This window comes from Eriocheir sinensis, chromosome 37, assembly GCF_024679095.1.
Source record: "Eriocheir sinensis breed Jianghai 21 chromosome 37, ASM2467909v1, whole genome shotgun sequence".
Classification (NCBI taxonomy): Eukaryota; Metazoa; Arthropoda; class Malacostraca; order Decapoda; family Varunidae; genus Eriocheir; species Eriocheir sinensis.
Window position 1 is genome coordinate 16,190,520 of NC_066545.1, and position 27,306 is coordinate 16,217,825.

Below are 27,306 nucleotides of genomic sequence, written 5' to 3' on the forward strand. Positions count from 1 at the left end.
GGGTCGGAAATCCAGTTTCTGACCCGTAACTATTACCAAAAGTCATCAGTCACTAACCATTTTAACGATGTATACAAATTAATCTAGTTATCGGGGTGGAGGAGGCAGTTTTTGGGTCGGAAATCCAGTTTCTGACCCGTAACTATTACCAAAAGACATCAGTCACCAACCATTTTAACGATGTATTTCAAATTAATCTAGTTATTGGGGTGGAGGAGGCAGTTTTTGGGTCGGAAATCGGTAAATGTAAGAGGCTGAGCGGGAGGATCGGGCATCGCTAATTGTGACCCTGGTTATAGCTTGACCCGTCTCCTGTACCAACTGTGCATGGCCGTGGTGTTCATCTCCGTCCCATTGGTCCTTTGACCCGGTAGCAGCGACGGGCCAAATTTGTGGCTTTACCGTGTAGCAGCGACAGGCCAAATTTGTGCCATGATTTAAACCCCCCAAAATATATAATACATAAACTGATCAAATGCTTTGATATATATTATGAAATGGTTTGTGTGAGTGATAATTTTTCTCATTTTTCTCGCTTAGAGGGACCATTAAGAAACATGATCCATGCTGCTGCTGGGTTGAGCCTGGGGTGGGAGGGAACCCTTTACCCAACACAGGGCCAGTGTGACATCTAGGGTGCCACAGTTTACCTTCCCCAGGTTTCCCCAGGTACACATTTATTGACCAGCCTGAAAGGGAGGATGAACAGCTGGGCGACCTGCACGCTGACTACCCAGGCTGGGATTCGAACCCTGCTGGCCAGTAGATTCATAGCTAGGCATGCTAATCACTGCACCACGGAGGTGATGTGCACCCAAGCCAGTGTGGAAATGTGTGGGGCACCGTGGGCAGTGGGAGTCGTGGGGCGATATCTATTCTTAACATTTGAGCCCAAGTATACACATTTGATAAGCCTTTCGTAGGAGTTTTGAGCATTTGTGGAGGTAATTTTTTTAATGAAGAGATTTTCTATTCTCTTTTTCTATTACTCTCTCGGTCCCACATGTCCTCTGTGTGTATCGAAACACACGAGAAATTAATCAAGATCAGGGTATTCGCCGGCTGCCTGGGATTCAACCCGCGACCAGTGTGATGGGAGAGCCACTCCTTACTGAGTCGGCCAAAGACGTACCCCGCTGGCTAAGTGGGTTATGGGAGGCTCGTTCACCAGGCATAGTCGCCGCACTACAATTTTATGACTTCTGGTAGTTTGATCATTCTTTTGTGCCATGTACCTACAAAATCACCCATTAGAACGTGCTTGATCTCTTTTTTGGCCTTTGGAAATAGTCAATGTGCGGGGCAGAAGCATCTCAAAATACCAACCTTAGTCCATGTTCAGTCGGTGCAGCCATCAGTCAGTCAAGACGATTTCATGACTAAGTTGCATTCAGATTTGGTTACTTCTCGTTTCCAATACTAACCTTCCAAACATTATCAGTTACTTCTCTCTGTCAGGGGATGAAGGGAAGGAAGTGTGAACCCTGCTGAACTATCATTATTTTTTTTTTTTTACAGCAAGGAGGCAGCTCAAGGGCAAAAAGCAAGAAAACAGCAAGAAAGTCCGCTAGAAAGAAGGCCCCTACAAAAAAGTCCGCTAGAAAGAAGGCCCCTACAAAAAAGTCCGCTAGAAAGAAGGCCCCTACAAAAAAGTCCGCTAGAAAGATGGCCCCTACAATAAAGTCCGCTTGAGAGAAGGCCCCTACAAAAAAGTCCGCTAGAAAGAAGGCCCCTACAAAAAAGTCCGCTAGAGAGAAGGCCCCTACAAAAAAGTCCGCTAGAAAGAAGGCCCCTACAAAAAAGTCCGCTTGAGAGAAGGCCCCTACAAAAAAGTCCGCTTGAGAGAAGGCCCCTACAAAAAAGTCCGCTACAAAGAAGGCCCTTACAAAAAAGTCCGCTAGAAAGAAGGCCCCTACAAAAAAGTCCGCTAGAAAAAAGGCCCCTACAAAAAGTCCACTAGAAAGAAGGCCCCTACAAAAAAGTCCGCTAGAGAGAAAGCCCCTACAAAAAGTCCGCTAGAAAGAAGGCCCCTACAAAAAAGTCCGCTAGAAAGAAGGCCCTTACAAAAAAGTCCGCTTGAGAGAAGGCCCCTACAAAAAAGTCCGCTAGAGAGAAGGCCCCTACAAAAAAGTCCGCTAGAAAGAAGGCCCCTACAAAAAAGTCCGCTAGAAAGAAGGCCCTTACAAAAAAGTCCGCTTGAGAGAAGGCCCCTACAAAAAAGTCCGCTACAAAGAAGGCCCCTACAAAAAAGTCCGCTTGAGAGAAGGCCCCTACAAAAAAGTCCGCTGCTGGAGGAACGAGTGTGAAAACTACAAGGGCAAAAAACAAACAAAAAACAAAAAAAGGAAGCCTGCTACAATAAAAGCCCAATGGTGGAGGAACGAGGCGAAAAAAAATCACGTTTTTGAACCAAATCCTCGACACATAATTTCAAACTCGCCGGCCTGCTCCTCTGAACTTCCTTAGGCTAGTGAGAAGTTGGGACACCTCGCCAGGTATGTGTGTGCATGTATTTACCTAGTTAGGATATACGTACAGGAAATGAGGGATGCACACCAGGTTCTGTCTCTTACTAGTCTCGATTGGTCAAATTTCACTTCAAATTCATCTGAAGTTTAAGGATTGGAAGAATGAAAATGCTAAGATGCGTAACGGACTATTGTAACTGTTTCGTTAAATGTAATAATTCTGATCAGTCAAGCAGTTCCATGCAGTCATATCCCCTCACTGTCTAGTTTATTAATTTTCTTAAGCAGCACCACACTGTCATATAGAGCCATAGACCAACAGTGTCAAGGAGAAATAATAATATTCTTAGCGTGTCAGAAGATCTTTGGTGGGCTTACATAGCTTACATAGATCCATTGCAGATGCCTTGATACTTGTTGGTGGAGGGGACAGGGTTTTCATTAAGTTTAAAGAGGGAAACTTATCCTAATGGGACATATTGTTGGCCAGTTTTAATAGTGATAGACTGTTTAAGTACATACATAGGTTGGACTTGTGAATGCCTGCTCCGAACCAAACCTATTTGTAAGTAGGCGAGACTGTAGATAAGTTTTGGAAGAAAGAAAAATCATGTCAGTAGTGGGAGCGGTGAGTAGCAGGCTTTTTTTTTTTTTTTTCTCTGCACTCTTTTTGTTGCCTTTGAGCCGACTCCTTTGCTGAGAGAGAGAGAGAGAGAGAGAAAAAAAAAAAAAGGCTAAAAGTTGAGCGACACCAATACTGATACTCTAAAAATAAGCAGATACCACTGATACTGATACATCCCTGATACCAAGTGAGGAAGACAGTAAGCTTATATTGAGGTGCAGCAAAGTAATAGTGTTGTCAAACCCTAAGGCAACGTTATGCAAAAGTAATACCAGGAGTAGGTCAAAATAAAACATCATTGATTGGGCAGCATTTAGTTATTTGAGGACAGCCACCAAAGGCCATCTTGAGTTCTGAATGACGTTGGTTCCGATACAACTTTCATTTCACCAAACATTAGGAGGGCAGCCTTCTCCGTAGATGTTTGTGGTGGTGTGGTGGGATGATAATGTTGTGTGTGTGTGTGTGTGTGTGCGTGTGTGTGTGTGCAGTCAGTCGAGGGGACAGTGTGGCATAAAAAGATATTGAAGGTTACTATTAGAGTCCGGTTTAAGGTCAAATCTTTATTACTGAATTTTCAACATAGCAGCATTTCCAACTGCAATTCAGGACCTTAGTAACACAAAGTAGAGTGACTGGGAGACTTAGGAGAATAGCAAGCCTAGCATGCCGGAGACAAGGAGTGACCACGAGCACTCAGGGAGGTAGTAGCCAGATCATGTTAGAGGAGTGGGGGGTCAGGTTAGGTCAGGTCAGGTCAGAGGGCAGCTCTAGTGGGGCTGTGAGTGGAAGTAAAGCTTAGTCTAAAACTTTGATAGTTTAAAAGTTTTAAAATGATTGTAGGTTCATTTATTTCAACCCTTCATGATTCAGCACAGCTCAACTATCTTGTAACTCAGAAATCAAATACAAAAGTAGACTTTCCATGTAAGGATGGAACTCAAAACAAGTAATTTTTTTGCCTCAAACAATGAATGCTATCGTCAAAATTTTGTGTAAACAATACCAAACCTGACTCCCTTCAGACTTCACTTTCACAAGATTTTTCTTTGAGTGCCAGACTTTCTATGTTAATCTGATATGTGCAGTACCAAAGCTGCCATATGGGTTCCTTAAAGCTCTCCTGACCATCAGCCATCCACTATGCCATCACCTGCTTACCAAGACAAGGTGCATTGTTCTCTGATAACACACAAAATGTTTTGTTGCTTCAAGTTCAAACTTCAGTCTGTTACAAAGTCATTAACTTTTATTTCACACAGTGATACTTGAGTTAGATGTTGACAGTCTAAACTTTTACTAATATGAACAGGGCAGATTACAATATATATATATATATATATATATATATATATATATATATATATATATATATATATATATATATATATATATATATATATATATATATATATATATTGCTACAGAGCCTGTTTATATGAATTTTGCAATTTTGCAATAGCATAGAGGACTGTTAACATTTGAGGTGCAAACAGTAGTTTTACTTGAATATTCACCTGTTTAGCAACTTTTAAGTGAACACCCTTGAAGGTGTTTTCATGGAAAGAAAAGAAATGTTGTATAACACATGGGAGAGTATCAGCATTACTCTTGTCCCCAGCATAAAGCAAACATGACAAACTCATCGTGGGTGAAGTGAGAGCGTAAAGAGTCAAATAATGGGAGGGACACCACGTGACCAACCAGTCTCAGGGAGTGGCCCCCAAACTCAGCGAGTAGTAACCTCCCGTCCTTGGGAAGCAAAGATTTGTGCTTGATTCAGACATATTGTAAATTTGATAAGCCCAGTATCATTGGTTTGATTACAAAGCCAAAGGAAGCAATAGTCATCTAAATGTCTTTTGTTTTGTTTGGCAAAATCAATTCATACATACTGCACAATAACAAGACCTTGGAAACAAGACTATGATATAAAAGGAATCAAAATATCTTAACTTACAGTTTCACTGCAGCTCAGAATAAATGTGTATTCACGTAAGAAAGTACATATCTTCACTGTGCTATTAGTTTGAGCCTTATTAGTTTTAATTTTTTGGCACAATGTATTAGAATGATTAAAATTTTTGTGCTTACAATTCTTGAAAGACAGGTGTAGGTTGAGTGTGAGAGGAAGGCATTGCCCCGCACAGCCAGGCGACTCAGGGCCCGGCCCGCCACTCATTCACACGCCTCGCAACAGTTCTGGCTGCCATCCACACGTTATTGGTCATTTACAAAAGTTGTTGAGGTCGGGGCCGCCAGTCGCCAAGCTGTGCTGAGGAATCCGCTTCCTAATCATACCCAGATTGCCCAGCAATTACTTGATACAAAATCCATTCTAATAGCTGTTCTTTTGGATCCTAGGTGTATCACAATATAGTTCTTTGAATATTGTCCTGCAATAATATCTACAGTCCTAAGAAAGTTACCAAATAGTTTGTCTTTACCTCCTTCAAGGGTTTGCCTGCGTTGCTTAGATTGAATTCTTACACGTTACCTAATGATTCACAAATTTTCTTGGATAGATATATGCTTTTTTTTTATGAAATTAGAGTTCACCAAGAAGTTAGCATTTTTCCTTTAGGGATTCAAGATATGTAAACATGGATACAAAGTTTTAAAATATAATTGTTGATATAAAATTTTGGATTATATGTAGATGTATAAAATCTGTATCTTAGGTGCAGTCTTAGAATTCTAATCTAAGTTACTGAAGTAGCAGGGAATGGGCAAATATTTCAAAATAAGTTCAGGAAGATCAATGGGAGCTACTGACCACGTAACAGTATCAGCGCGAACACCTCGCTCACTAGTCACTGAGTCGCGCCGGTGAAGGTTGTGAAGTACACTCTGAAGTCAGTGGAGGAGAAATTTTCCTGTCAAACAAACACGGAGGATGATGCTTGTAGGTCACTGAGCATTATTTTGAAACATCCCATCGCACAAGGTAGGAAGTTGTTCCTCTTGAATGCCCCATGTGAAGACAGTGTAACCTAGTTCCCTTTGTACCCGTATGGCATTCTGCACTTTGAAGAACTGACTAAAGCAGGCTATAGATGATGAGGCATGAACTGAAGATCTATTGCACACAGAGGAAGATCCAGAGCAATAAAGCACGTTTTTGGGAGCCGGGTGAAGGACTCCCCCTGCCAAGGGTGGGGGATGTAGACAATTTTACTGCCAAGCATCCTTTTAGAACACAAGTGGAGGCCACACTGAGACAGGATCAAAATGTAGAACTTCGTCATCACACTGGATTTGTCTCCTATACAATATTCAAATGTAACAAGAAAAAATGCTCTATAACTACTCAGTTGCTTCTTATTAACAGTAATTCATCCAACAAACCCCAGACTGGTGAAGCAGGGTCAGGAAACAAGGTCCAAGATAGTGAAGGTGAATCCTTGCAATTCACTGGTAACTTAAATAGGACCAAATCTAGATGCTTAGTTGATGATGTAGTAAGTGTTAATATTAGGGAAACCATTTTGAGTAAAATTTGATGTGAATTTATGACTTCAGTAGTTTAAACATTTTGTTATGTTTTGTTTCAGCCTAAACGAGAACTCGCCCGACAAAGCATCGTCTGCGGCCGCCGGAAATGTCAAGACAATTCATTCCTCGCACCTAATCCTGTCAAACCAAAGCCTAAAGTGAGGCCCTCTGCCACTGTCACAGCTCAACTCATTACAAACCTAGAACTGTATAAAAGAAATAGCAAGTGACTGAAATATACATATAGTACCTATAGTGTCATCAGTTTCACAATAGCATAAATTGGCTTACTATCTGCACTGCAACTATATAACAATTAATTGAATTCCATGTACAAGGAACAACTGTTTCAACCTTTATTTGCTTATAAAAACAATATTTATAAGTGTACACAGATCAGTTCAGCCCCTCGCCAAACAGCAGAGGGGATATTTCATCATTTACCACAATTTTAACATTCAATGTCTGGCTAGTTACCTCGTCACCACTCTCAGACTGTTCATTGAATGTCATAAAATATTAGTTTTCTGATAAGCTCCTCATCCACTGCAGAGGTCTATAGTTCCACCACGTTTCCAGACAAGCTGCGGTTCACTGGTAGTCGCGTGATCAGTCATCTCCCCAGAGACTTTTCAGCATCTCCGACTCACCCTTGCTTGACCCTCACGTGTCTGTTAGTCCTCGCCGCCACACTGACAAGAGTTGCACACAACCATTGTATGTCATGGACCCACACAGGCTCTCCTCGCAGGTGACAGTCACTTGGGGTTGACGTTCTCGGCCTTGCTTCTCGTCATGACGTACAGAAAGGAAGAGGGAGAAAACGGGTCGGAGGAACTAAAACCACAAGGTAATTGAATCGTACAGCTTTATAGTATTTTTTGTGCACCTCAGCAATTTGTTTAATGTTGCTTTTAGAGTTTATGATTTCTTGAAATTTCAGATAAAGTAAGAATTTGATGTTTCTGCTGCAAAATTTGCCTTAATGTGAGGGTACCGTCTTATTTACAGAGTACTTCTACGTTATAAAATTTTGAATATAACCTAAAATAATTACTTTCAGATATCATGCACGTATTCCATGAACACGTCTTCTACAAAAGTAAACCACTCTCGACTATAATTATAGTTCAACGTTAAGTAGCAATGAGTAAATCTGGCAGTGTTTTCTTAAATGACCTTTGAGAATAGTAGTCCAGAATTTGGAAGGCATTAGCAACCATTTCAAAACAAATTTCTTGTACATCTAGGGGAAAATACTATACCATGAGTAGAAATAATGGTAATGATACTTTACTAATGAATTCACAGTTGGCATGTGGCCAAATGTATGTATACACATCTGAAAATTTCATTACTTGAGCATGTTGCCACAATACACAATGAGTAACATAATTCACCACACGACCTGTCCGTTTTGTTGATGGCGTTTCCACCGTCACGCAGACTAATGTGACGTCCGGAGATGGCTGTGTTTGGCTGCAACGAAGGATTCACTTTTCCGCTTTATTACGCTTCTTGTTAAAATTAACTGAGGCATTATGTTTCATACTTTGATTGTGGCACTCTGGTCATGGCTGTGTGGTTCTATGCTCCACTAGATCACCTTCTGTGGTGGTGGTGGGCGCGCCTGTTGGCCTCCTTGCTCCGGGATGTTCCACAGCAATAGCAGTCAGAGGGACTGTCTCGGGGAGGGGCGGGCTGTCAGTAAACCCATGACACAGGCACCCACTGCGGTGTCATATTCATTGTCTCAATTGACTTTTCCAGTTGCCGGATGGTTTCTTCGATGTCATTGTTAACTATGGTCAGATCAAAGAAATGGCCATACAGTTGTTTGAGCATGTCCGACTCCTTGGCCAGCCGTTCTAAACTTCCGTCGTACTGCAAGAGAAGAAGTAAGTGTATGTTAGAGATGATGATGTGATATTGTAAAGTCAATCAGTCAACAGAGTCATACGCCAGGGTTGTTCCTTTCTCTTGGTCTATTGACCAGCCTGCAGGGTTGGAAATAAATCATGATTTAATGAAAAAAAAAAAAAAGAAAAAAAAAAAAAAAAAAATATTTTTTGTTTATTTAAATGATTTTATTTGCATTAATCCTTGATTATTTCCACTGAGTCTTATGAAGCCATTATCTTGTATTAAACTTGGCCAATGTTAAATAAAACCATAGTTTAATATACATTACCCAAGATGAGTTTTTCACATAAAAAGCATAAGTTGTTAACTTGTCATAATGTTGTCAAATTTGGCTCATATTAAAGAAATTAGACTTAATCATGTTACTTCACAGCACTAGTAGTCCCAGGCTACAGGCTGGCAGGATTGTTTTGATTTAAATCAGAGGAAAAAAAATCATGATTTAAAGCAAAATTAAATATACTGCATTTAAAAAAAAAAAAAAAAAAAAAAAAAAATATATATATATATATATATATATATATATATATATATATATATATATATATATATATATATATATATATATATATATATATATATATATATATATATATATATATATATATATATATAATTTTAAATGCAGTGTATTTAATTTTGTTTTAAATCATGATTCATTTGATTTAAATCAAAACAATCCTGCAAGCCTGTAGCCTGGGACTAAGAGTGCTGTGAGGTGTAGGGATGTGTGTCCAGCTTCTTTGCCATGACTGCAGGAGTGAGGCAGGGCTGTGTCCTTGCCCCATCACTTTTCAACACTTGGCCCTGGAGACCTGAAGTTCCAAAGGCTTTGTCTCCTTGTGCAATACCTTGAGAGCCATCACCAGAACCTCCAGCAACTCCGCAAGGATTACGTACAGCATCATCAGCAAAAACAGAATTGCCAACAGATACTCCACAATGATTTTGATCTACAACTTAGTCTAGTTAGTACCCAGTCCACGCAAGTGTTGAAAAGTGATTGGGCAAGGAAACAGCCCTGCCTCACTCCTGTGTTCACGATAAAAAAGCTGGGCACGGTCCCCTCACACTTCACAGCGCTCTCAGTCCCTGAGTACAGGCGTGGCGTCTGAAACATACTGGCCTGAGTTCAGTTCATGACGTCACAAGATTGGGCGGATTTTCAGGTTTTCAGTGCATGGAAATGTTTTACTCTCACCTGGTATTAGCAAACTACCCCATATATCAAGTAAACTGAGCCTACAAAATGATACATAAACACAATGGTAGGCTCAGTTTACCTAAATACTATTGGGTAGTTTGCTGATATCAGGTAAGAGTACAATACCTCCATGCACTGAAAGCCTGAAAATCTGCCTACTATTGTGATATAATGAACATGAACCAGGCCAGTATATTTCAGAGGCCCTGGCACAGGACACTCTAAAGACCAATGGTCCTTGCAGGCATCCCATGGAGGTGCAGGAGATCCCAGAGTGCCTGACTACAGCCACACACTGCCCAGATGACTGCAATGGCTGGCTCATCCCCACACTGATCCAGGTGTCCCTTGCCAGGTGACCAGTGCTGTGTCATGGCTGGCTTGTGCTGCTGTTCATTATTGGTCAGCTCCACCCTTACTGCTGGGACAACATACTGCTGTGTTGTTGCAGGTATAGTATATAGAAACACCAAATTCCTGTGCTCCCTACTCAACACAAGCACCCATCACTGCCTAACACATTCTGGTAGATCACTCAACCAACAACACCCATCATGTTGTTGGTTCAGTGATCTACCAGACTGCATTAGTATTGGGTGGTGACGGGGCACTCGTGTTTAGTAGGGAGCAGTTACTTGGTGTTCCTATACACTACCCATGACAACACAGCAGTACGTTATGGCGGCAGTAATGATGGACCTGGCCGGTAAAGCAGCCTGATCACCCAGCAAGGGACACCATGAACAGTGAGGTGTGAGCCAGCCGTGGAAATCCGGAGCAACTTGCGACTGAGGAGGGAAAAGGCCATTAAACAACAAGACCTCCACTCACCCCGCAGGCCACAACAGCACAGCGGGTGAGTGTTGGTTGGCTACGAGTAAGGAAAGGCAGGAGGGAAAGGGCCATTAAATAACAAGACCTCTATCCCCTCACCCCACAGGCTACAACAGCACAGCGGGTATCAACCATGAGTGAGGAAAGGCAGGAGGTGAATGGACACTACCCACAAGGACTACCCTGACATCTGGAGGTACTCACGTCCGTCATGTTCTGTAGGGAAGGAGCAGCGATGAACACAACGTACGGAGCAAACTCGGCCGTGCGCAGGATCTTGAGTGCCTGCGGCTCCACGTCGAGGATGGCCATGCGACCCTCGTTGTGGATCTTGCGTATTGTTTCTAGTTTTGTTCCGTACATGGCGTCTTCGTGGGTACCTGGAGGGTCGGATAGTTAGGGCGTTGATATAGAGGGTCAGCAGCATGGATGAGAGCTAGTAGTTTGTGTAGACTTGACAGTGATAAAAACCTCCCCAACCTTTACTTACATGTGTTGTTTTCAGAGTGTCACTTACGTACATCTTTCTTTTATGACCAGTAACAGTCAGTTTTTATAAATATCCCCATGAAAATAATATAGCACCTAGTAGTTACCTAATAAGCATCTAAACCTTGTTCCCATCTCTCATTTCTAGTCAAACTAAATGTCTTGCTTATCCATATCAGGTATCATCCACCACCAGGTAGTTCCTGTGATTCCAGAGATTTACTGTTTCCTAAATATTCATCCACCATCAAGTGACTCGTGTTCTGCATGAGACTTACCGTACTCTAAATATTCATTAGCAGCAATGTCTGCCATCATCTCATCATGGGACACAAAATAGTAGTTTTTGCCATTTTCTTCATCTTTCCGTGGACTTCGTGTAGTATCTGGAAAATAAATGGTGAAGGAGAAGTGTTGTCTGAATTACATCACAACATTTTATACCCCAATAGTCTTTAATTCCACTGGTGACGACGGCAGCCTTCCTTTTTTGTGATTTGACATCAATAATATGTTACATGATTTATACTTCTATACACAAAAATAATCAGCCAATCAGCATCAAGTCCAGGAAGGGTCAGGGCTGAAGGGACCACTTGGCTGCCAACACAGACAATTTAGTAAAAGTATTACCGTAAAACTTACTTCAAGGATTTAACAGTTTAATAAGATGGAAAATCTATACTGTACTTTATAAATTACTGATGCTGCTGAGCTGAACTGAAAAGCTGAGCCACTTACGCGGTATTGGGTAGGCGTATTTGTCTGGGTGTGAGGCTATTAGGGTGTTCTTGATGTGTCGCCTCCCCACCCCGTGGGCACCTAACAGCACCAGTGTCTTGCGGCGGAATGCTGCGGAGGAAATCAGTGGTTAGAGTTTTCAGTGGTTGTCTTGGCTTCCCATGCAGCATGTCTATGAAACAGGATAACTTATACTGACAATGAAGTCTGCAACGAGTGGCTCGCTGAGCTGAACACTTCTCTCCTCTACTGAGGGGCTGCAGAACGTGTTCACAGTGTGACAGTACACGACAAGGTGATGAATAGGGCAACTTACATGGCAGTTTTATGACCTCCTCATAGGTGACGAGGTCAAGTTGGTCAAACACAGCGTTGTGTTTGGCAAGATATTTGTCTTTGTGCTGCTTCTTCTTCCGCCCAAAGAATGAGCAGTTGACTGAAACACAAATTTATATTCATTAGAAACTGAAATACTCTGCAGGCACAATGTATCTGAGAACAAACTTCATCTTATAATGGATGCTGGAAGATACAGCCATCATAGCTCTACCAGGAGGGTCTGCCAGCCCTAAGGTAAATACTTAAGTCAGGATCAGAGCCAACCTTGGTCTCGTTTGCTCTTCTCCATGGCCAGGCAGGCGGTGCGCCACTCCTGCAGCTCGGGGGAAGGGATGAGGCCGGCTGTGCCGTTGGGGTCCTTCTTCGCCTGCCACCAGTTGTGGTCGTCCTTTGATATAATCTGTTGTATAATGAAGGGAAGATTAGTTATGTCAGAAGCAACCCGGTACACATGCAAGTATAGGCTACATTCTCAGCTTTAGATGGGGCTATAAGTAAGTTTGCCCTGATGGATTGACAAATTTGATAGTCTTCCCTTTTTTAAAATAATTTGCTGAATGTCAAAGGAAAGCCATTAGTTTTTTTATTTATGAACCAAGTTTCATGGAATTAAACCTTTAATTCAGACGTTTAACAAATTTAATCCTGTATTAAAACAAATAACCAAATGCACTGAAATAACCAAATAATTGGCTGTAGAATCACTGATACAGACCTGCAAGATGTCTCCCATCTTGAAGGCAATTCCTGCTTGTGCACAAGGGATGAGGTCGTCCTCCAGCGGGTCATAGTCAAACTGCGCCCGGACATAGATCTGCTGGTAGAGAGGCTGTTAGCGACAATGGTTGAGGGCGTCACTGAGGGCTGTATAACAATATTTTTCACTCTTGTGCAAGGAAGTGTTGTGCATTGACCCTGAGTTGCCAAGTGTACAGTCTTATGTCTGGACATTTGAAGAATTGACCAAACATTTTGGAAGACAAGTGAATGTTAATATTCACCGATCTAGAAATTACACAAATGATACGAGATCAATGTCAGGGAAGACATTTTTCCACCTTCTGCCACATTACTGTGGACTTGAATGGCAAGAACCTTGTTATGATTGAGGCTAAATGGCAATGTGATGTAATGTCAGTGTGAGATAAAACTGCACCCAATCTCATATTCCATTTCCTATGTTAACAATTAGTGAAACGTGTCAGAATATATTGAGTTATGTTACTACATTCACGACACTGAAAAGAGGCACACAGACAGGGAGCAAGAGCTGCGTCAACACAGTGAGGGCACAGTGCGGCGGCGGCCACAGCGATGCAGCGGTGTGGCCGCCGCCATGCCAGGCACGGCAGGCTGACACAGTGCCGGGGGAGAGCAACACACACGCATGGACACTCCACTTCTCCATTCCAAGAGTGTGCGTGTCAACGTGTTCAACAGTGCAACACAAAGTGTAATGCAGTCAGCAAAGAAACCAGTGTTTGCATGTTATTAATAAACAATTTCTCATGTCCACAGCCATCTCAAAAATAATGCTATAATAAAAAGTGTAAATCAAAACAAAATCAGTTGTTTCACATCCACATGTACAATAATCATATAAATCTGAAGTGTTCAAGTGTTTCAAAACTAAAGATAAGTTTGTTGTGTCTGTAGTGGTGGGCCGCCATGCAAGGGAGAAGAGAGCATTCTGGTGCCATTCACAGGTAACATTGGATGGAGTCTGACAGACCAAGATGAAGGCATTACAGACAAGTCTAGACTTTTAAAGTAAGGAAAACTTTGTGGATCCAACAAAACTTGCTCTCAGAGTCTATCCAACAGTATTATGATGGTACCTCTACTTCTAGTCTGCTACTGGTGCTCTAGAAGGAAGGGAAGAATAAAAAAAAACTTGTACTGATTTAATAAAAACCTTTTTAACAACTCCACTGCGTAGAGACCAGTCCTGGTAAGATGTAAAAAAGAAAACGAAATGTTTTTAGAATGAGATTAAATACAGCTCAGACAAATTACCCACTGCTTTGGTGCAGGTTCCTGAAAACTTGTGGAGAGCAAGAAAGGTTTGCTTAATGCAAGTATAAGATGGATTTAAGACATAAACAGTAACACTCCATACTAGCAGCTGCAAAGCTCATGTAATGCAGCTAAGAGAGCCAGGAACAGCTTAAGAGGAATACCACACTACAGGGGCAGCGGTTAAGTGTAGGTCACCAGTCTTAACCACTCCTACATGGACTAGGTAAGAAGTACACCACACAGACTACAGACTAGGGAGAGATGAACACACGCAAGTGAATCATTGTACACAGTGTAGCCAATGGGCTAAACATGGAGGCCAATCAGCAACTCTTGCCAATGGAAGGTTGACCCGTTGATTGATGTTCCTCGTAACACTGCCACAGCCTCGTACATAACAGTAAAACATAAAAGGTGAAGACTTCCAAAAGGCTCCTCACCAGAAGTACAGAGTGTGAAAAAGGTAGTGTTTGTGTACTGACTTGGGGCGAAGTGACATCAGCTGAACTGAACCACACTTTCTTTTCTTGCTTGTATTTTCCTATTCATCAACCTTTCTAGACAGGTTCCCATTGTTCAGAAAGCTATTAGTTTACAACAGCATCTGCTCTTTTATAATAACAAAAATATGCAGTGCTAAGATGATACTAATGACTCTCAAATATCTGTACTATGGTTTGATCCACTGTCAGCTCCTCTCTGTCAACACAAGATGGTCAAGACAGTGTCCAGCACCTGAGGTGCAAGAATGAAGAAAAACTATCCTGGGCAGTGAATCTTAAAAGACAAAAAGTTTCACTAATCCCTCTCATTAATTCACTAAGAGGGGCCTTTAAGAAACATGATCCCTGCAGCTACCAGCTTAATGTATCAACTTATCAAACAAAAGAACCTGAACTGAAAAATTAAAATCATTGTTCTTAGTGGATGATGAGCTAATTCTCAGATGTCTCGGCACCTGACTCAAGACCACTAGACATGGTGTTGTCAGTGGCCAACGGGTTTGTTCTTGTGAAAAGGTTGCTCGTTAAGGCTCAAAGTGATGCAGTTCAGGCTTTTATGTTGAAGGAAAGCATGAGCTGCGAGCGGAGAGACGGCCATGTGTGTTTCCCCTTCATCAACACATCAGATGCTCAGCTTTGCTTGAAACAGCAATGCCTGTTTTCACTAAGTGTAATTGCTGTTAGAGAAACACTGAATTACCAAGTGTCTGGCCATTCTGTTGCAAAGCTGATGTGTAGAGGTTCATTGTGATGTGAAGGGCGCCTGGCGAGGGTTCATCACTTCTGAACTGCATCAAAGAGGAAGTGCCGAGGCATGACCTGCCTTGGGAAACTCCAGCGTCATCAAACTTATGAAAAGCTGACAGTCTGCAACAATTTCAGTCACAAACGAGTGACTTGTGTTGGCCGGGTGTCGGGAAACTGTGCAACCTGTTAAAGGAACAGGGTTATTAAACAGGGGAGTCGTGCCTCCTCCTGGGCCTGGCTTTCAGTTTGATTAAAATGTAATGTCTACTTCACACTGTATTGCTGCAGCTAAATATCTCTTGCTGTCAGTGTGGAACACATTTTTTTAAGCCTAAAATTCACTCGGAATATATCAGCTTCAGCACCAAGCTTCTCCCTTCAATCATCATCAGCACTTTCTGAATGGTGCCATTAAAAGCTCATCAGAAGAGCTATAAAAATGTATGTGAAGCTGCACACCCCCACAACCATCTAGTTTTCTTTTCATAAAACTCTACTAACAATACTCCAAATGTTTCACTATCAAACTCGTGGGCCAGGGTTGTCCTGCGGTGGATATCTCTAACTGACCTTATTACTGAGCAAGTCTCAGGGCATTAACACACACACACACACACACACACACACACACACACACACACACACACACACACACACACACACACAGTTTAAGTACGTACTCTATGTGTGGCCTTCGAGCAGGGACACAACTTTTCTCACAACACTGGGCAGTAATTTTTGTAGCACCACACACCAACAGAGTCTGCGGGTCACGTTCGCTCTGCACATTTTTCCTTCAAGTGTTGGCATTCTTGGTGCAATTTAGCCTCTTCAGGAACATTTTTTTCCTCCTTAATAAAAAAGCCGCTGTGATATGTGCGGCAGGAGTTTCTGGTGGCCCTTGGCGGGGGAGAGGAGCTTGGGCAATCAAAAACATTTTCCATTTGTCTTTCCTCCTTCTGCCCTGCCTCTCCATGGTCCCGGCGCACCTCATAACCGGCACACACATGGCAAGATCAGTACTGAGTGTGTTGTGTTCCTGGCAGTCCGTCCTTTGCAGCCAATGATCAAGACTGCAACTTCTTCTGACTCCTATCACAGCCCTGCTTGGTACTGCTTGATCTGGGGAATCTGAATTGGATGGATCGGATTCTAAGCAACCTTCTCGCCTGAGCCTAGTCCAGTTCAGTCGAGCAGGAGCGATATAGGCGGTTAAGTCTTTGTGTTGGCTTTCTCTTCCTTTCTTGAGAGGTTAGACTATGTAGGTTCGGACCAAGTCATTCTCTGTCCAGCAAAGACACGTGGTAAGCCTTTGTACTGGTTTTCTCTTCCTTTCTTGAGAGGTTAGACTATGTAGGTTCGGTCCAAGTCATTCTCTGTCCAGCAAAGACACGTGGTAAGCCTTTGTACTGGTTTTCTCTTCCTTTCTTGAGAGGTTAGACTATGTAGGTTTGGTCCAAGTCATTCTCTGTCCAGCAAAGACACGTGGTAAGCCTTTGTACTGGTTTTCTCTTCCTTTCTTGAGAGGTTAGACTATGTAGGTTTGGTCCAAGTCATTCTCTGTCCAGCAAAGACACGTGGTTAGCCTTTGTACTGGCTTCCTATTGCTGATTTGTCGGCTGCTTGATCTGGGTGTAAAATGAGTATCATGTGGCTGACTTCACTTGTTTCTTTCTGTAGCAGTTCAAGTTTTAATGTTGAGCTTTGAGGTTAGGTAGGGCTAGAAGCTCTTGCAGACTCCTTACGTTCTTATGTTCGTATATATACCCTTGCCTGCCTCTTCCACCCTATGGAACTACATGTCTCCTATGGTACGGTATTTTAGCCCTTCTGATGTGCTGCCCTATACACACGGAGAACAACAATGTCTACAATTTAATTAATCTCTTAAATAACATTTCTTAAAGGAAAAAAATGGCACATAAAAATTATAGTATTCCAAACAACCTCTTTAGGAACATTTCACATAAATACACACACGAAGAACAAAGTTATAATAATTGAGTACATCATTGTTAGTTATAGTCCGTTCCAGCGCCTCGAAATAAGAAAAAGAATTCCTCAACCTTTGCCAACAGCTTCGTCTCTTTGCTTTTTACTTGTTTATTGCGAAAGTATAAAGTGTGGAACTGTCACTTTTCTTTGGGAGTTATTCATTTCGTTATGACATATTAATGATAAAAAAGCAAATAAACTTCATTCCATTTCTTTCCCCTGATAATGAAAATATCGAGTGTAGCGTAACATTATCCTTCAGTAACTACTAACCACTTATCGACACACTAATGATAAAAAAGATACACTTCACTCCATATCTTTCCTTTGATAATGAACAAATGTTAAGTGTCGTGTAACATTATCCTTCAGTAACTACATATCAATCACTTTACGACACACTAATGATAAAAAAGATACACTTCACTCCATATCTTTCCTCTGATAATGAACAAATGTCAAGTGTCGTGTAACATTATCCTTCAGTAACTACATATCAATCACTTTATGATATACTAATAATAAAAAAAGATACACTTCACTCCATATCTTTCCTCTGATAATGAACAAATGTCAAGTGTCGTGTAACATTATCCTTCAGTAACTACATATCAATCACTTTATGATATACTACTAATAAAAAAAGATACACTTCACTCCATATCTTTCCTCTGATAATGAACAAATGTCAAGTGTCGTGTAACATTATCCTTCAGTAACTACATATCAATCACTTTATGACATACTAATAATAAAAAAAGATACACTTCACTCCATATCTTTCCTCTGATAATGAACAAATGTCAAGTGTCGTGTAACATTATCCTTCAATAACTACACATCAATCACTTTATGACAAACTAATAATAAAAAAGATACACTTCACTCCATATCTTTCCTCTGACGAACAAATATCGAGTGTAGCGTAACATTATCCTTCAATAACTACACATATCAACCACTTTACGAAATACTAATGATATAAAAAGATACACTTCCACCCATTTCTTCCCCTTGAGAGTGAAAGTATCAAGAGCATTCCATACATAACACAGACCAAAGGAATGACACAGGTAAAGACGCTGTTGGCAAGTCACGACCACTGGAACGGCAGAGTCAATGGAACGGACTATTAGAGGGAGAACGGATGGTTGAATGGACGGTTGGTTGGGGGGTTGGTAGGATGGATGGTTGGGGGATTGGTTGGAAGAATGATTGGAAGGATGTTTGGTTGGTTAGCTGGAAGGATGGTTGGTTGAATGGATGGTTGGTTGATTGGATGGATGATTGGAAGGATGGTAGGTCGGTGGGATGGTTGGTCGAGGGATTGGTTGGATGAATGATTGAAAGGATGGTTGAATGGTTGGTTGGTCAGGGGGTTGGTAGGATGAATGATTGAAAGGATATTTGAATGGTTGGTTGGGTGGATGAATGATTGGAAGGATGGTTGAATAGTTGGTTGGTCGGGGGGTTGCTGGCTAAATGATTGGAAAGATGGTTGAATAGTTGGTTGGTCGGGGGGTTGGTAGGATGAATGACTGGAAGGATGCTTGAACGGTTGAATGGATGGTTGGTCAGGGGGTTAATTGGTTGGTTTATTTAGTTTACAATGATTCATCTTTATAATGCTGCGTGGCTGAGGTAGTGAGGGGAGGAGACTCGGCGACACGGACAACAGGAAGCAAGCGAGACACACAGCGCGAGGCAACAGGGAGACACAGCCATGCCGAACCCGCCGCCTCCCCGCCTCCAAGGACCTCCGCCGCCGCCACCTCAAGGCCGGCATGGTCTAGGACGCCTGTAAATGTCTGTGTTGAGGCGCTTCACACTGGACGCGATGCTAAGGACGCTGCGGGTTGGAGACTGGACGGAGGGAGAGCAACAACCTCCAATTGGACTTTCTTTCAGTATAGTCATTAATTTTCACTCTCTAAAGCACACAGCATGGATGACTATAAGGTGATTTCGCTCTTAACTTTGAAATCTTTCGTCTCTTGAAGCATATTGTAGGCTTTAAAAATACACCTGAATATCTATGAGGTCAGCTGAGGGTGCGCGAGGAAATGACCCAACCTCAGCAAAGACTTTACGTGGGTGTGCTAACTTAGTCTTGGATTTTGCTTTCGGTGTGAACGGCCACGTCTTCAGCATGGCGAGTGAGTGTGTGAGGGAGTCCGCAGCGCACTCAGCATCGCGTCCAGTAAGAAACGTCCCATCCACGCGTGTTACTGGTGACTGTTGCAATGATCTGTCTCTAACGTTAGGGGGAATGTGCGTGAGGGTGAGGGTCATTGAGTGGTGTGTCGCTGCCTGACCCGCCCACCGCCACACCCAGCCTCGCATCCTTGGAGACGCAGGGGCCAAGGCTCTACTCTACACAACGTACTTACGAGAACTTGCTGCTTCTTCGTCCTGTAAAACTGAACAAAAAGGAAAACGTGGTGGAATTAGACATACACGAGAAATATATAGCACAGTGTTCAGCCGCTCTCGTGCGTCCATCCAGGCGGCCAGAATAGACTCTTGCCGTCACTGCTTGGGGGAAAAACTCGAAAACTTGTAACTTAAGGCTATTTCTCTCTCAATCCAGGCACACTAAAAGGCATAATTAACACATGAGAAAAGATCCACTCGTGTTCCTTTCTTCTTGGTTCGTGCTTAGAAATAAATACACGACTCATAATATTTCCCATCAAAGTAACTCCTTCCTCCCAATAACCTTCACGAATCACTATCATTTTCTTCCTCCCTCTTCGTGCTTACAAATAAATACACGACTCATAATATTTCCCATCGAAGTAACTCCTTCTTCCTCCTTAATAACCTTCACGAATCAGTATTATTTCCTTCCTCCCAGTCCCTACGTACAAATAAACACACGACTCATAATATTTCCCATCGAAGTAACTCCTTCTTCCTCCTTAATAACCTTCACGAATCAGTATTATTTCCTTCCTCCCAGTCCCTACGTACAAATAAACACACGACTCATAATATTTCCCATCAAAGTAACTCCTTCCTCCCTAATAACCTTCACGAATCAGTATTATTTCCTTCCTCCCAGTCCCTACTCACAAATAAATACACGACTCATAATATTTCCCATCAAAGTAACTCCTTCTTCCTCCTTAATAACATTCACGAATCAGTATTATTTCCTTCCTCCCAGTCCCTACGTACAAATAAACACACGACTCATAATATTTCCCATCAAAGTAACTCCTTCTTCCTCCTTAATAACCTTCACGAATCAGTATTATTTCCTTCCTCCCAGTCCCTACTCACAAATAAATACACGACTCATAATATTTCCCATCAAAGTAACTCCTTCCTCCCTAATAACCTTCACGAATCACTCTTCTTTCCTTCCTCCCAGTCCCTACTTACAAATAAATACACGATTCATAACATTTCCCATCAAAGTAACTCCTTCCTCCCCAATAACCTTCACGAATCAGTATTATTTCCTTCCTCCCAGTCCCTACTCACAAATAAATAGACAATTCATTATATTATCATTCTAAGTGCGTTCTCCATCCCCTCCAATGGCCGATAGTGGCGCCTCAACGTTAAAATCCTCCTCGCAGCGAAACGACCGAGTAATGGAAGTTGTGTTGAGGGATGACTAAACTGAGTCAAGCAAAGTTCAATATTTATACAGCGAAGTGCGGTGGCGTGGATTTTATTTTGCATAATCACTTAAACACACGACTTTCACCCCCTCCCCCCCCCACACACACACCTGACCCCCCTTCCACCCCCCCCCTAAACACACACACAGCAAACAGCACCCCAGCTTAAGTTAGTCCTCCCCTTCATCCCCAATCCCTGCCCGGCTCGCTCCTCTATCTCGTCACTAATTATCTCAGCACACTCGAGGCTTATCACGCAACACACCACCACCGCGACGATGCTCTTTTGTTTTGTACGTCGCTAGCAAGAACAGAGGAGGAGGAGGAGGAGAGAATGAGACAGGAGGTAATGGGGGTTAAAAGAGAATGGAGGAGAAGGAAAGGGAGTATGGGAAGGGAGAAAAGGACAAGGGAAGGGGTAAGAGAGGGGAAAAAAAGGTAACGAAGAAGAGGAAGGGAAAAAAAAAGAGAGGGGATAAGAAAGGGAAAAAGAAAAGAAGAGAGAGGAGGAAGGGGGGATGGAAACCAAGCGAAAGAGAGAGGAAAGATAAGGAAGGGAAAGGGAGGGAAAAAGGAAAAGAAGGAGAGAGAGGAAGGGAAGAGGAAGCTAGGGGAGGAAGGAGACAGATGGAGGGGGGAGTAAAGAAGGGAAGGAGGAGGAGGAGGAGGAGGAACTGCAGTGTTGAATAAATTTGAATAGACATTTTTTCTTTCCATCTTTCACTTGCTAGTTTAATCATAACAGATGATAAACGAGAGAGAGCGAGAGCGAAAGCGAGCGAGAGAGAGAGAGAGAGAGAGAGAGAGAGAGAGAGAGAGAGAGAGAGAGAGAGAGAGAGAGAGAGAGAGAGAGAGAGAGAGAGAGAGAGAGAGAGAGAGAGAGAGAGAGAGAGAGAGAGAGAGAGAGCAAACTGTCTGAAATCAGTGGAGTATGCAAGAAATGTGGCATCGTGTTCCCTTCTGCCTTTCCAACGGGGCGAAACGGCACGGGGAAGGGAGGGGAAGGGAAGGGAAGGAAAGGGAAGGGGAGGGAAGGGGAAGGAAGGGGAGGAAAGGAAAGGAATGGAATGGAAAGGAAAGGGAAGGGAAGGGAAGGGAAGGAAAGGGATGGGATGGGATGGCAAGGGAAGGGAAGAAAAGGGAGGGAAAGGAAGGGAATGGATGGGAAAGTAAGGGAAGGGAAGGGAGAAAAAGGGGAAGGGAAGGAAAAGGGAGGGAAAGGAAGGGAATGGATGGGAAAGTAAGGGAAGGGAAGGGAGAAAAAGGGGAAGGGAAGGAAAAGGGAGGGGAAGGGAAGGGGAAAAGGAGAGGAGGAAAAATGGAGTGGAAGTAGAATGAAAGGGCAATGGGACGGAAAGGAAGGGAAATAGAGGGAATGGAATGGAATGGATTGGAAGAGAAAGGGAGAAATAGAAGGGGAAGGAAAGAAAAGGGAGAGAAAGGGAAAGACAATGAAGGGAAGGGAAAGAAAGGAAGGAATGTAGGTATGTCGTTTGCATCATGGTAATACATATTTATCTATCTCTCTGTTAGTGTATGTCAACTCACCTCTCTGTTCATCCACTCATCGCTCTGTTCAACCATGAGTGTCTGTTAACCGGCTCACTCATCCTCCTGTTCATCTGTCTGTTTCATCCATGCTCGTACAAGGAAGGGACAGAGGCAAGCATCATCATCACCAGGGGCGGGAGGGGGAGCAGGGAGAGGTAGGGGGCGGGGAGGACTCTGAGAATACGGTCATCAGGCAGGTATTGACTCTAGCGGCACCGAGCGAGATCTTGCTGGGGCAGAGGCGACGCAGGACTGCCAAGGTAGAGGCGGTTCTCACACTTAAGGGGAGATAGTTTTGGACGAGTTTCAGTATTAAGTATTGTTAAGTCACTGGTTTGTAGGTTTTATGTCCATTTTACACATGAATTCACGTTTTCTGATATAATTTTAGCCTTATAGTCATTTGTTGGCAAGGTAGAGGCGGTTCTCAAACTTAAGGGGAGATAGTTTTTGACGAGTTTCAGTATTAAGTATTGTTAAGTCACTGGTTTGTAGGTTTTATGTCCATTTTACACATGAATTCACGTTTTCTGATATAATTTTAGCCTTATAGTCATTTGTTGGCAAGGTAGAGGCGGTTCTCAAACTTAAGTGGAGATAGGTTTTGACGAGTTTCAGTAGTAAGTAGTGTTAAGTCACTGGTTTGTAGGTTTTGGGTCCATATCTTTAGTTAGTACACATGAATTCACGTTTTCTGATATAATTTTAAGCTTATAGTCATTTATTGGCAAGGTAGAGGCGGTTCTCAGACTTAAGTGGAGATAGTTTTAGACGAGTTTCAGTAGTAAGTATTGTTAAGTCACTGGTTTGTAGGTTTTGGGTCCATTTCTTTAGTTAGTACACATGAATTCACGTTTTCCGATATAATTTTAACCTTATAGTCATTTGCTGGCAAGGTAGAGGCGGTTCTCAGACTTAAGGGGAGGTAGTTGTTAAGGAGTTTCAGTAGTAAGTATTGTTAAGTCACTGGTTGTAGGTTTTGGGTCCATTTCTTTAGTTAGTACACATGAATTCACGTTTTCTGATATAATTTTAAGCTTATAGTCATTTGCTGCAAGGTAAAGGCGGTTCTCAGACTTAATGGGGGCTATTTTTGACGAGTTTCAGTAGGTAGTGTTTGGACGTCGCTGGTTGTGGCTTTTTAGGGTTAATTTCTTTAGTTAGTATACAAGAATTCACGTTTTCTGATATACTTTTTACATTATAGTCATTCGTTGGTGAGGGAGCGGGTCTTCAACACAAAGCGGCTATTTATTTGACGAGTTTCAGTAGTAAAGTTATTTCTAAGTCGCAAATTTTGGGGGTCACTTCTTTAGCTGAGTTAGTATACGACAATTCAAATTTTCCGATATACTTTTAACATGACAGTCATCTCCGTGGACTCTCACAGCATCAGTTCCATTGGTTATCAAGCCGGACATATATGATTCACGACCTTCTGATATAACCCAACTTTTCACATTATAGGCATTTACGAACAGCATCCCAGCATCAGTTCAGTGGTCTAAGCAAGGCATCACATTCACGCTGTTTTTCATGTAGCACTGTATTGGGTTATGCTGGGCTATGGTGGGCTTTACGTTGGGCTGTATGACGGCCTTTTGTTGGACTATGCTGGGTTATGTTGGGCTGTATTGGGCGATGTTGGTCTTTATGTTGTGCTATGGTGGGCTTTCACCTTTACCCGTACGTTATGATAGTGCTATGTTGTGCTTTAATCTTTACCCTACGTTGGTCTATAGCCGTGTTGGGAGCCCGCTGATGTAACTTCTTCGTACTGTGATTTTGGTAACCCAGGCAACGGCGAGGAGGCGGTGGGGATGCGCGCGGGGCCTGGCCAAGTCGGGGCTCTCATAGGGAAGGGACGCAGGGCACAAAGCGGCTTGATAGACAGCGGGTGAGTGAGTCTGTGAGTGTGTGTGTGTGTGTGTGTGTGTGTTCCTGCTCCCCTCTCCCCCTTCCTTTCTCTTCTTCGTCCTCTTCCTCCTCCTCCTCCTCCTCTCTCGTCCATCTCCCTCCCTCTTTCTCCCATTGACCTCTCCATCTCCCTCTCCCTCCTCCTCCCTCTCTATCTCTCTCTCCCTCTCCCTCTCCCACCCACTCACCCATCTCCTCCTCCTCCTCCTCCTCCTCCTCCTCCCTCACGTTCCTCCTAGCCATTTGATCTTCGCTAAATCCATTACTTTTCCCGCTCCGAACTTGATTATTTCCGCACTAAGTTCATTCATGGCACACGTACAGCACTACAATGCTGGTCTTAATACGATCTTTACTCTGTGCCTCTGTCTTTCGTGTTTGTTATGTAATGGAAAAGCTGAATAGTGACCCTTAAAGCACAGTTTTAAAAGAGTGTAAGATAGATAGATAGAGATAGCGTAGAGATAGCAAAGTATGATAGAAATAGAAAGATAGATAGAGAAAGATATAGAAATGATATGATGGGAAAAAAACAAAATAGTAACCTTCAGCGCATTGTTTTAAGAGGCAGAAAGACTTAGATTGATAGATAGATAAAGAGATAACGTGGATATATAGAAGAAAGATATATAGAAAAAGCGACAGATAGACAGATATAAAGACAGGTAGAGAGAGGTAAGTTAGAGGCAATAGGAGGCAACATATATTTACAAAGAGACACACAGAGAGACAGAGAGGGAGACCAGGCCGCCCCCACACACCACAGTCGCACCATTATTACGGCTTCTACGAGGTGGGTCTGCGCCTGAACCCGTAATTTGAACGCGGGAGAACAAGGCACGAGTTTAGGAGAGCAGGACAGGCGGAAGCGAGGCAACGGGAGAGAGAGAGAGCCTGCAGGGAAAGGACGAGGACGAGGACGATTTTGGTATTGCAGTAGAGTAAACGAATGAAAATAAGGAAGAGAAAGCGAGAACGAGGACGAATGGGCTTTGTAGTGAGAGAAAACGAACATATAGACGAGAAGATGAATTTAAAGATAGTCATTAGGGGAAGGACAAGGATAAGAGAGAGAAGTAAACGAAGATGATTTTGATTTTGTAGTAAGAATAAACGAATGAAAATAAGGAAGAGAAAGCGAGAACGAGGACGAATGGGCTTTGTAGTGAGAGAAAACGAACATATAGACGAGAAGATGAATTTAAAGATAGTTATTAGGGGAAGGACAAGGATAAGAGAGAGAAGTAAACGAAGATGATTTTGATTTTGTAGTAAGAATAAACGAATGAAAAGAATGAAGAGAAGGCGAGAACAAGGACGAATAGGCTTTGTAGTGATTGAAAAGGAACATATAGATGAGAAGATGAATTTAAAGATAGTCATTAGGGGAAGGACGAAGATAAGAGAGATAATTAAACTAGGTGAAGGGGAAAGAAGAACGAGAATAAGGAACGAATGATGAAGACCAGAATAACATAATAACAGAACGGAGAAGAAAGAACAAGAGAGAACAAGAGAAGGAGAGAAAGATAAGTGGAGTAAGGAAAAGGCTAAGAGAGAGAAGAGAAAAACGAAGATAAAACAAAAAAAACAAACAAGAACGAGGATGAAGAGGAAGACAACGGAGACAAGACAAGAGACAAGAGGATGAAGAAGACAAGGATGAGGATGATGTATGGAGAAGACAACAGTGATAAAGAAGTGAAGAAAAGATGAAAGAAAATAAAGAAAAAAAAAAGAAAACTATGATAAAGTGAAGAAAAGATGAAAGAAAACACGAAAAAGACAAAAGACAAGGATGAGGATGATGTATAGAGAAGACAACAATGATAAAAAAGAGAAGAAACGATGAAAAAAAAAAGAGAAAAAAAAAAAAACTCGAAAAAGAAACGGAAAAAATTAAGTGATAAAAAAGTGAAGAAAAGATGAAAGAAAAAAAAGAGAAAAAAAACCTCGAAAAAGAAACGGAAAAAAATAAGTGATAAAGAAGTGAAGAAAAGATGAAAGAAAAACAAGAAAAAAACTCGAAAAAGAAACGGTAAAAAAATATCTCGAAAATGATTAGCAAGAAGACGAGACAACGGCGAAAGCTACAAACGAGGAACCTTGGACGCGCCATTAAAAAGGATGTTTGCGATTAATCTGGGGAGGCAGGTGAGTGTATTAAACTTATTGATGGCGCTCGTTAGGGTGATGGCGCAGGTGTTTAAGGCAAGCGTCGCATAGATAATGGCGCATCCTCAGTACACGGGGATGATGATGTGATAATGGCGCAGAGGAACGAGGAGAAAAGATTAAAGAAAAGGAGAGCGGGGGAAAAAAAGTGATGTGATTTGTTTTTGGTTCCTTAATACGCGGGATGATGTTTTGATAATGGCGCAGAGGAAGGAGAAGAAAAGATTAAAGAAAAGGAGAGCGAGGGGAAAAAATAGTGAATTTCTTTTTGGTTCCTTAATACGCGGGATGATGTTTTGATAATGGCGCCAAAGAACGAAAGTAATAAAAATGCTACTGTAAACTCCCCTTTCTTTTTCTTCTATTATGATCTTTTTCTTTTCTTCTTACTATTATAGTCTCCATTTTCTTCTTCTTAACTATTATCATCATCAACGCCACTGTTTATCTTCAACACGTCAATACATTATCTATCAAAGCCTCGTATACGTTCGCTTCTCCATTCGTCAACACCCAAAGTCCTATCTATTATATTATTACTAACAGCATCACCACCACCACGTTCACCATCACGTTCATTATCACCACAAACCACCACCAAGACATCTATCAAAGCCTCGTATACGTTCGCTTCTCAACCCGTCAACAC

At 42.2% G+C, this 27,306-nt stretch overlaps 1 protein-coding gene and 1 long non-coding RNA gene across 15 annotated transcripts in view; one reads left to right on the forward strand and one right to left on the reverse strand.

The window, feature by feature from the left end:
- The first annotated feature begins 537 nt into the window (after positions 1-537).
- On the forward strand, positions 538-6,746 carry LOC127008408 (uncharacterized). 2 transcript variants are annotated; one of them, XR_007761072.1, is made up of 5 exons: positions 538-669; positions 1,519-1,592; positions 1,624-1,922; positions 2,012-2,495; positions 6,648-6,746. It is a non-coding gene; the product is annotated as an uncharacterized LOC127008408 (long non-coding RNA). The 2 variants fall into 2 exon arrangements; XR_007761071.1 differs by having other exon boundaries at positions 1,519-1,922.
- The window catches only part of LOC127008406 (peripheral plasma membrane protein CASK-like), a 165,875-nt gene continuing 141,960 nt past the window's right edge, over positions 3,392-27,306 (reverse strand). For 3 of the 13 annotated variants that reach the window (XM_050880523.1, XM_050880524.1, XM_050880536.1), the window contains 8 exons: positions 14,034-14,066; positions 12,834-12,935; positions 12,383-12,518; positions 12,096-12,215; positions 11,780-11,890; positions 11,317-11,424; positions 10,754-10,929; positions 3,392-8,472 (listed from right to left, as the gene is read on the reverse strand). In XM_050880523.1, coding sequence (XP_050736480.1) covers positions 8,293-8,472; positions 10,754-10,929; positions 11,317-11,424; positions 11,780-11,890; positions 12,096-12,215; positions 12,383-12,518; positions 12,834-12,935; positions 14,034-14,066 — 966 coding nt within the window. In that variant the 3' untranslated portion in view covers positions 3,392-8,292. Of the gene's footprint in view, positions 8,473-10,753; positions 10,930-11,316; positions 11,425-11,779; positions 11,891-12,095; positions 12,216-12,382; positions 12,519-12,833; positions 12,948-14,033; positions 14,067-19,772; positions 19,803-27,306 lie in introns of all 13 variants that reach the window. The other 10 variants (XM_050880525.1, XM_050880526.1, XM_050880527.1 and 7 more) reach the window with 5 other exon arrangements.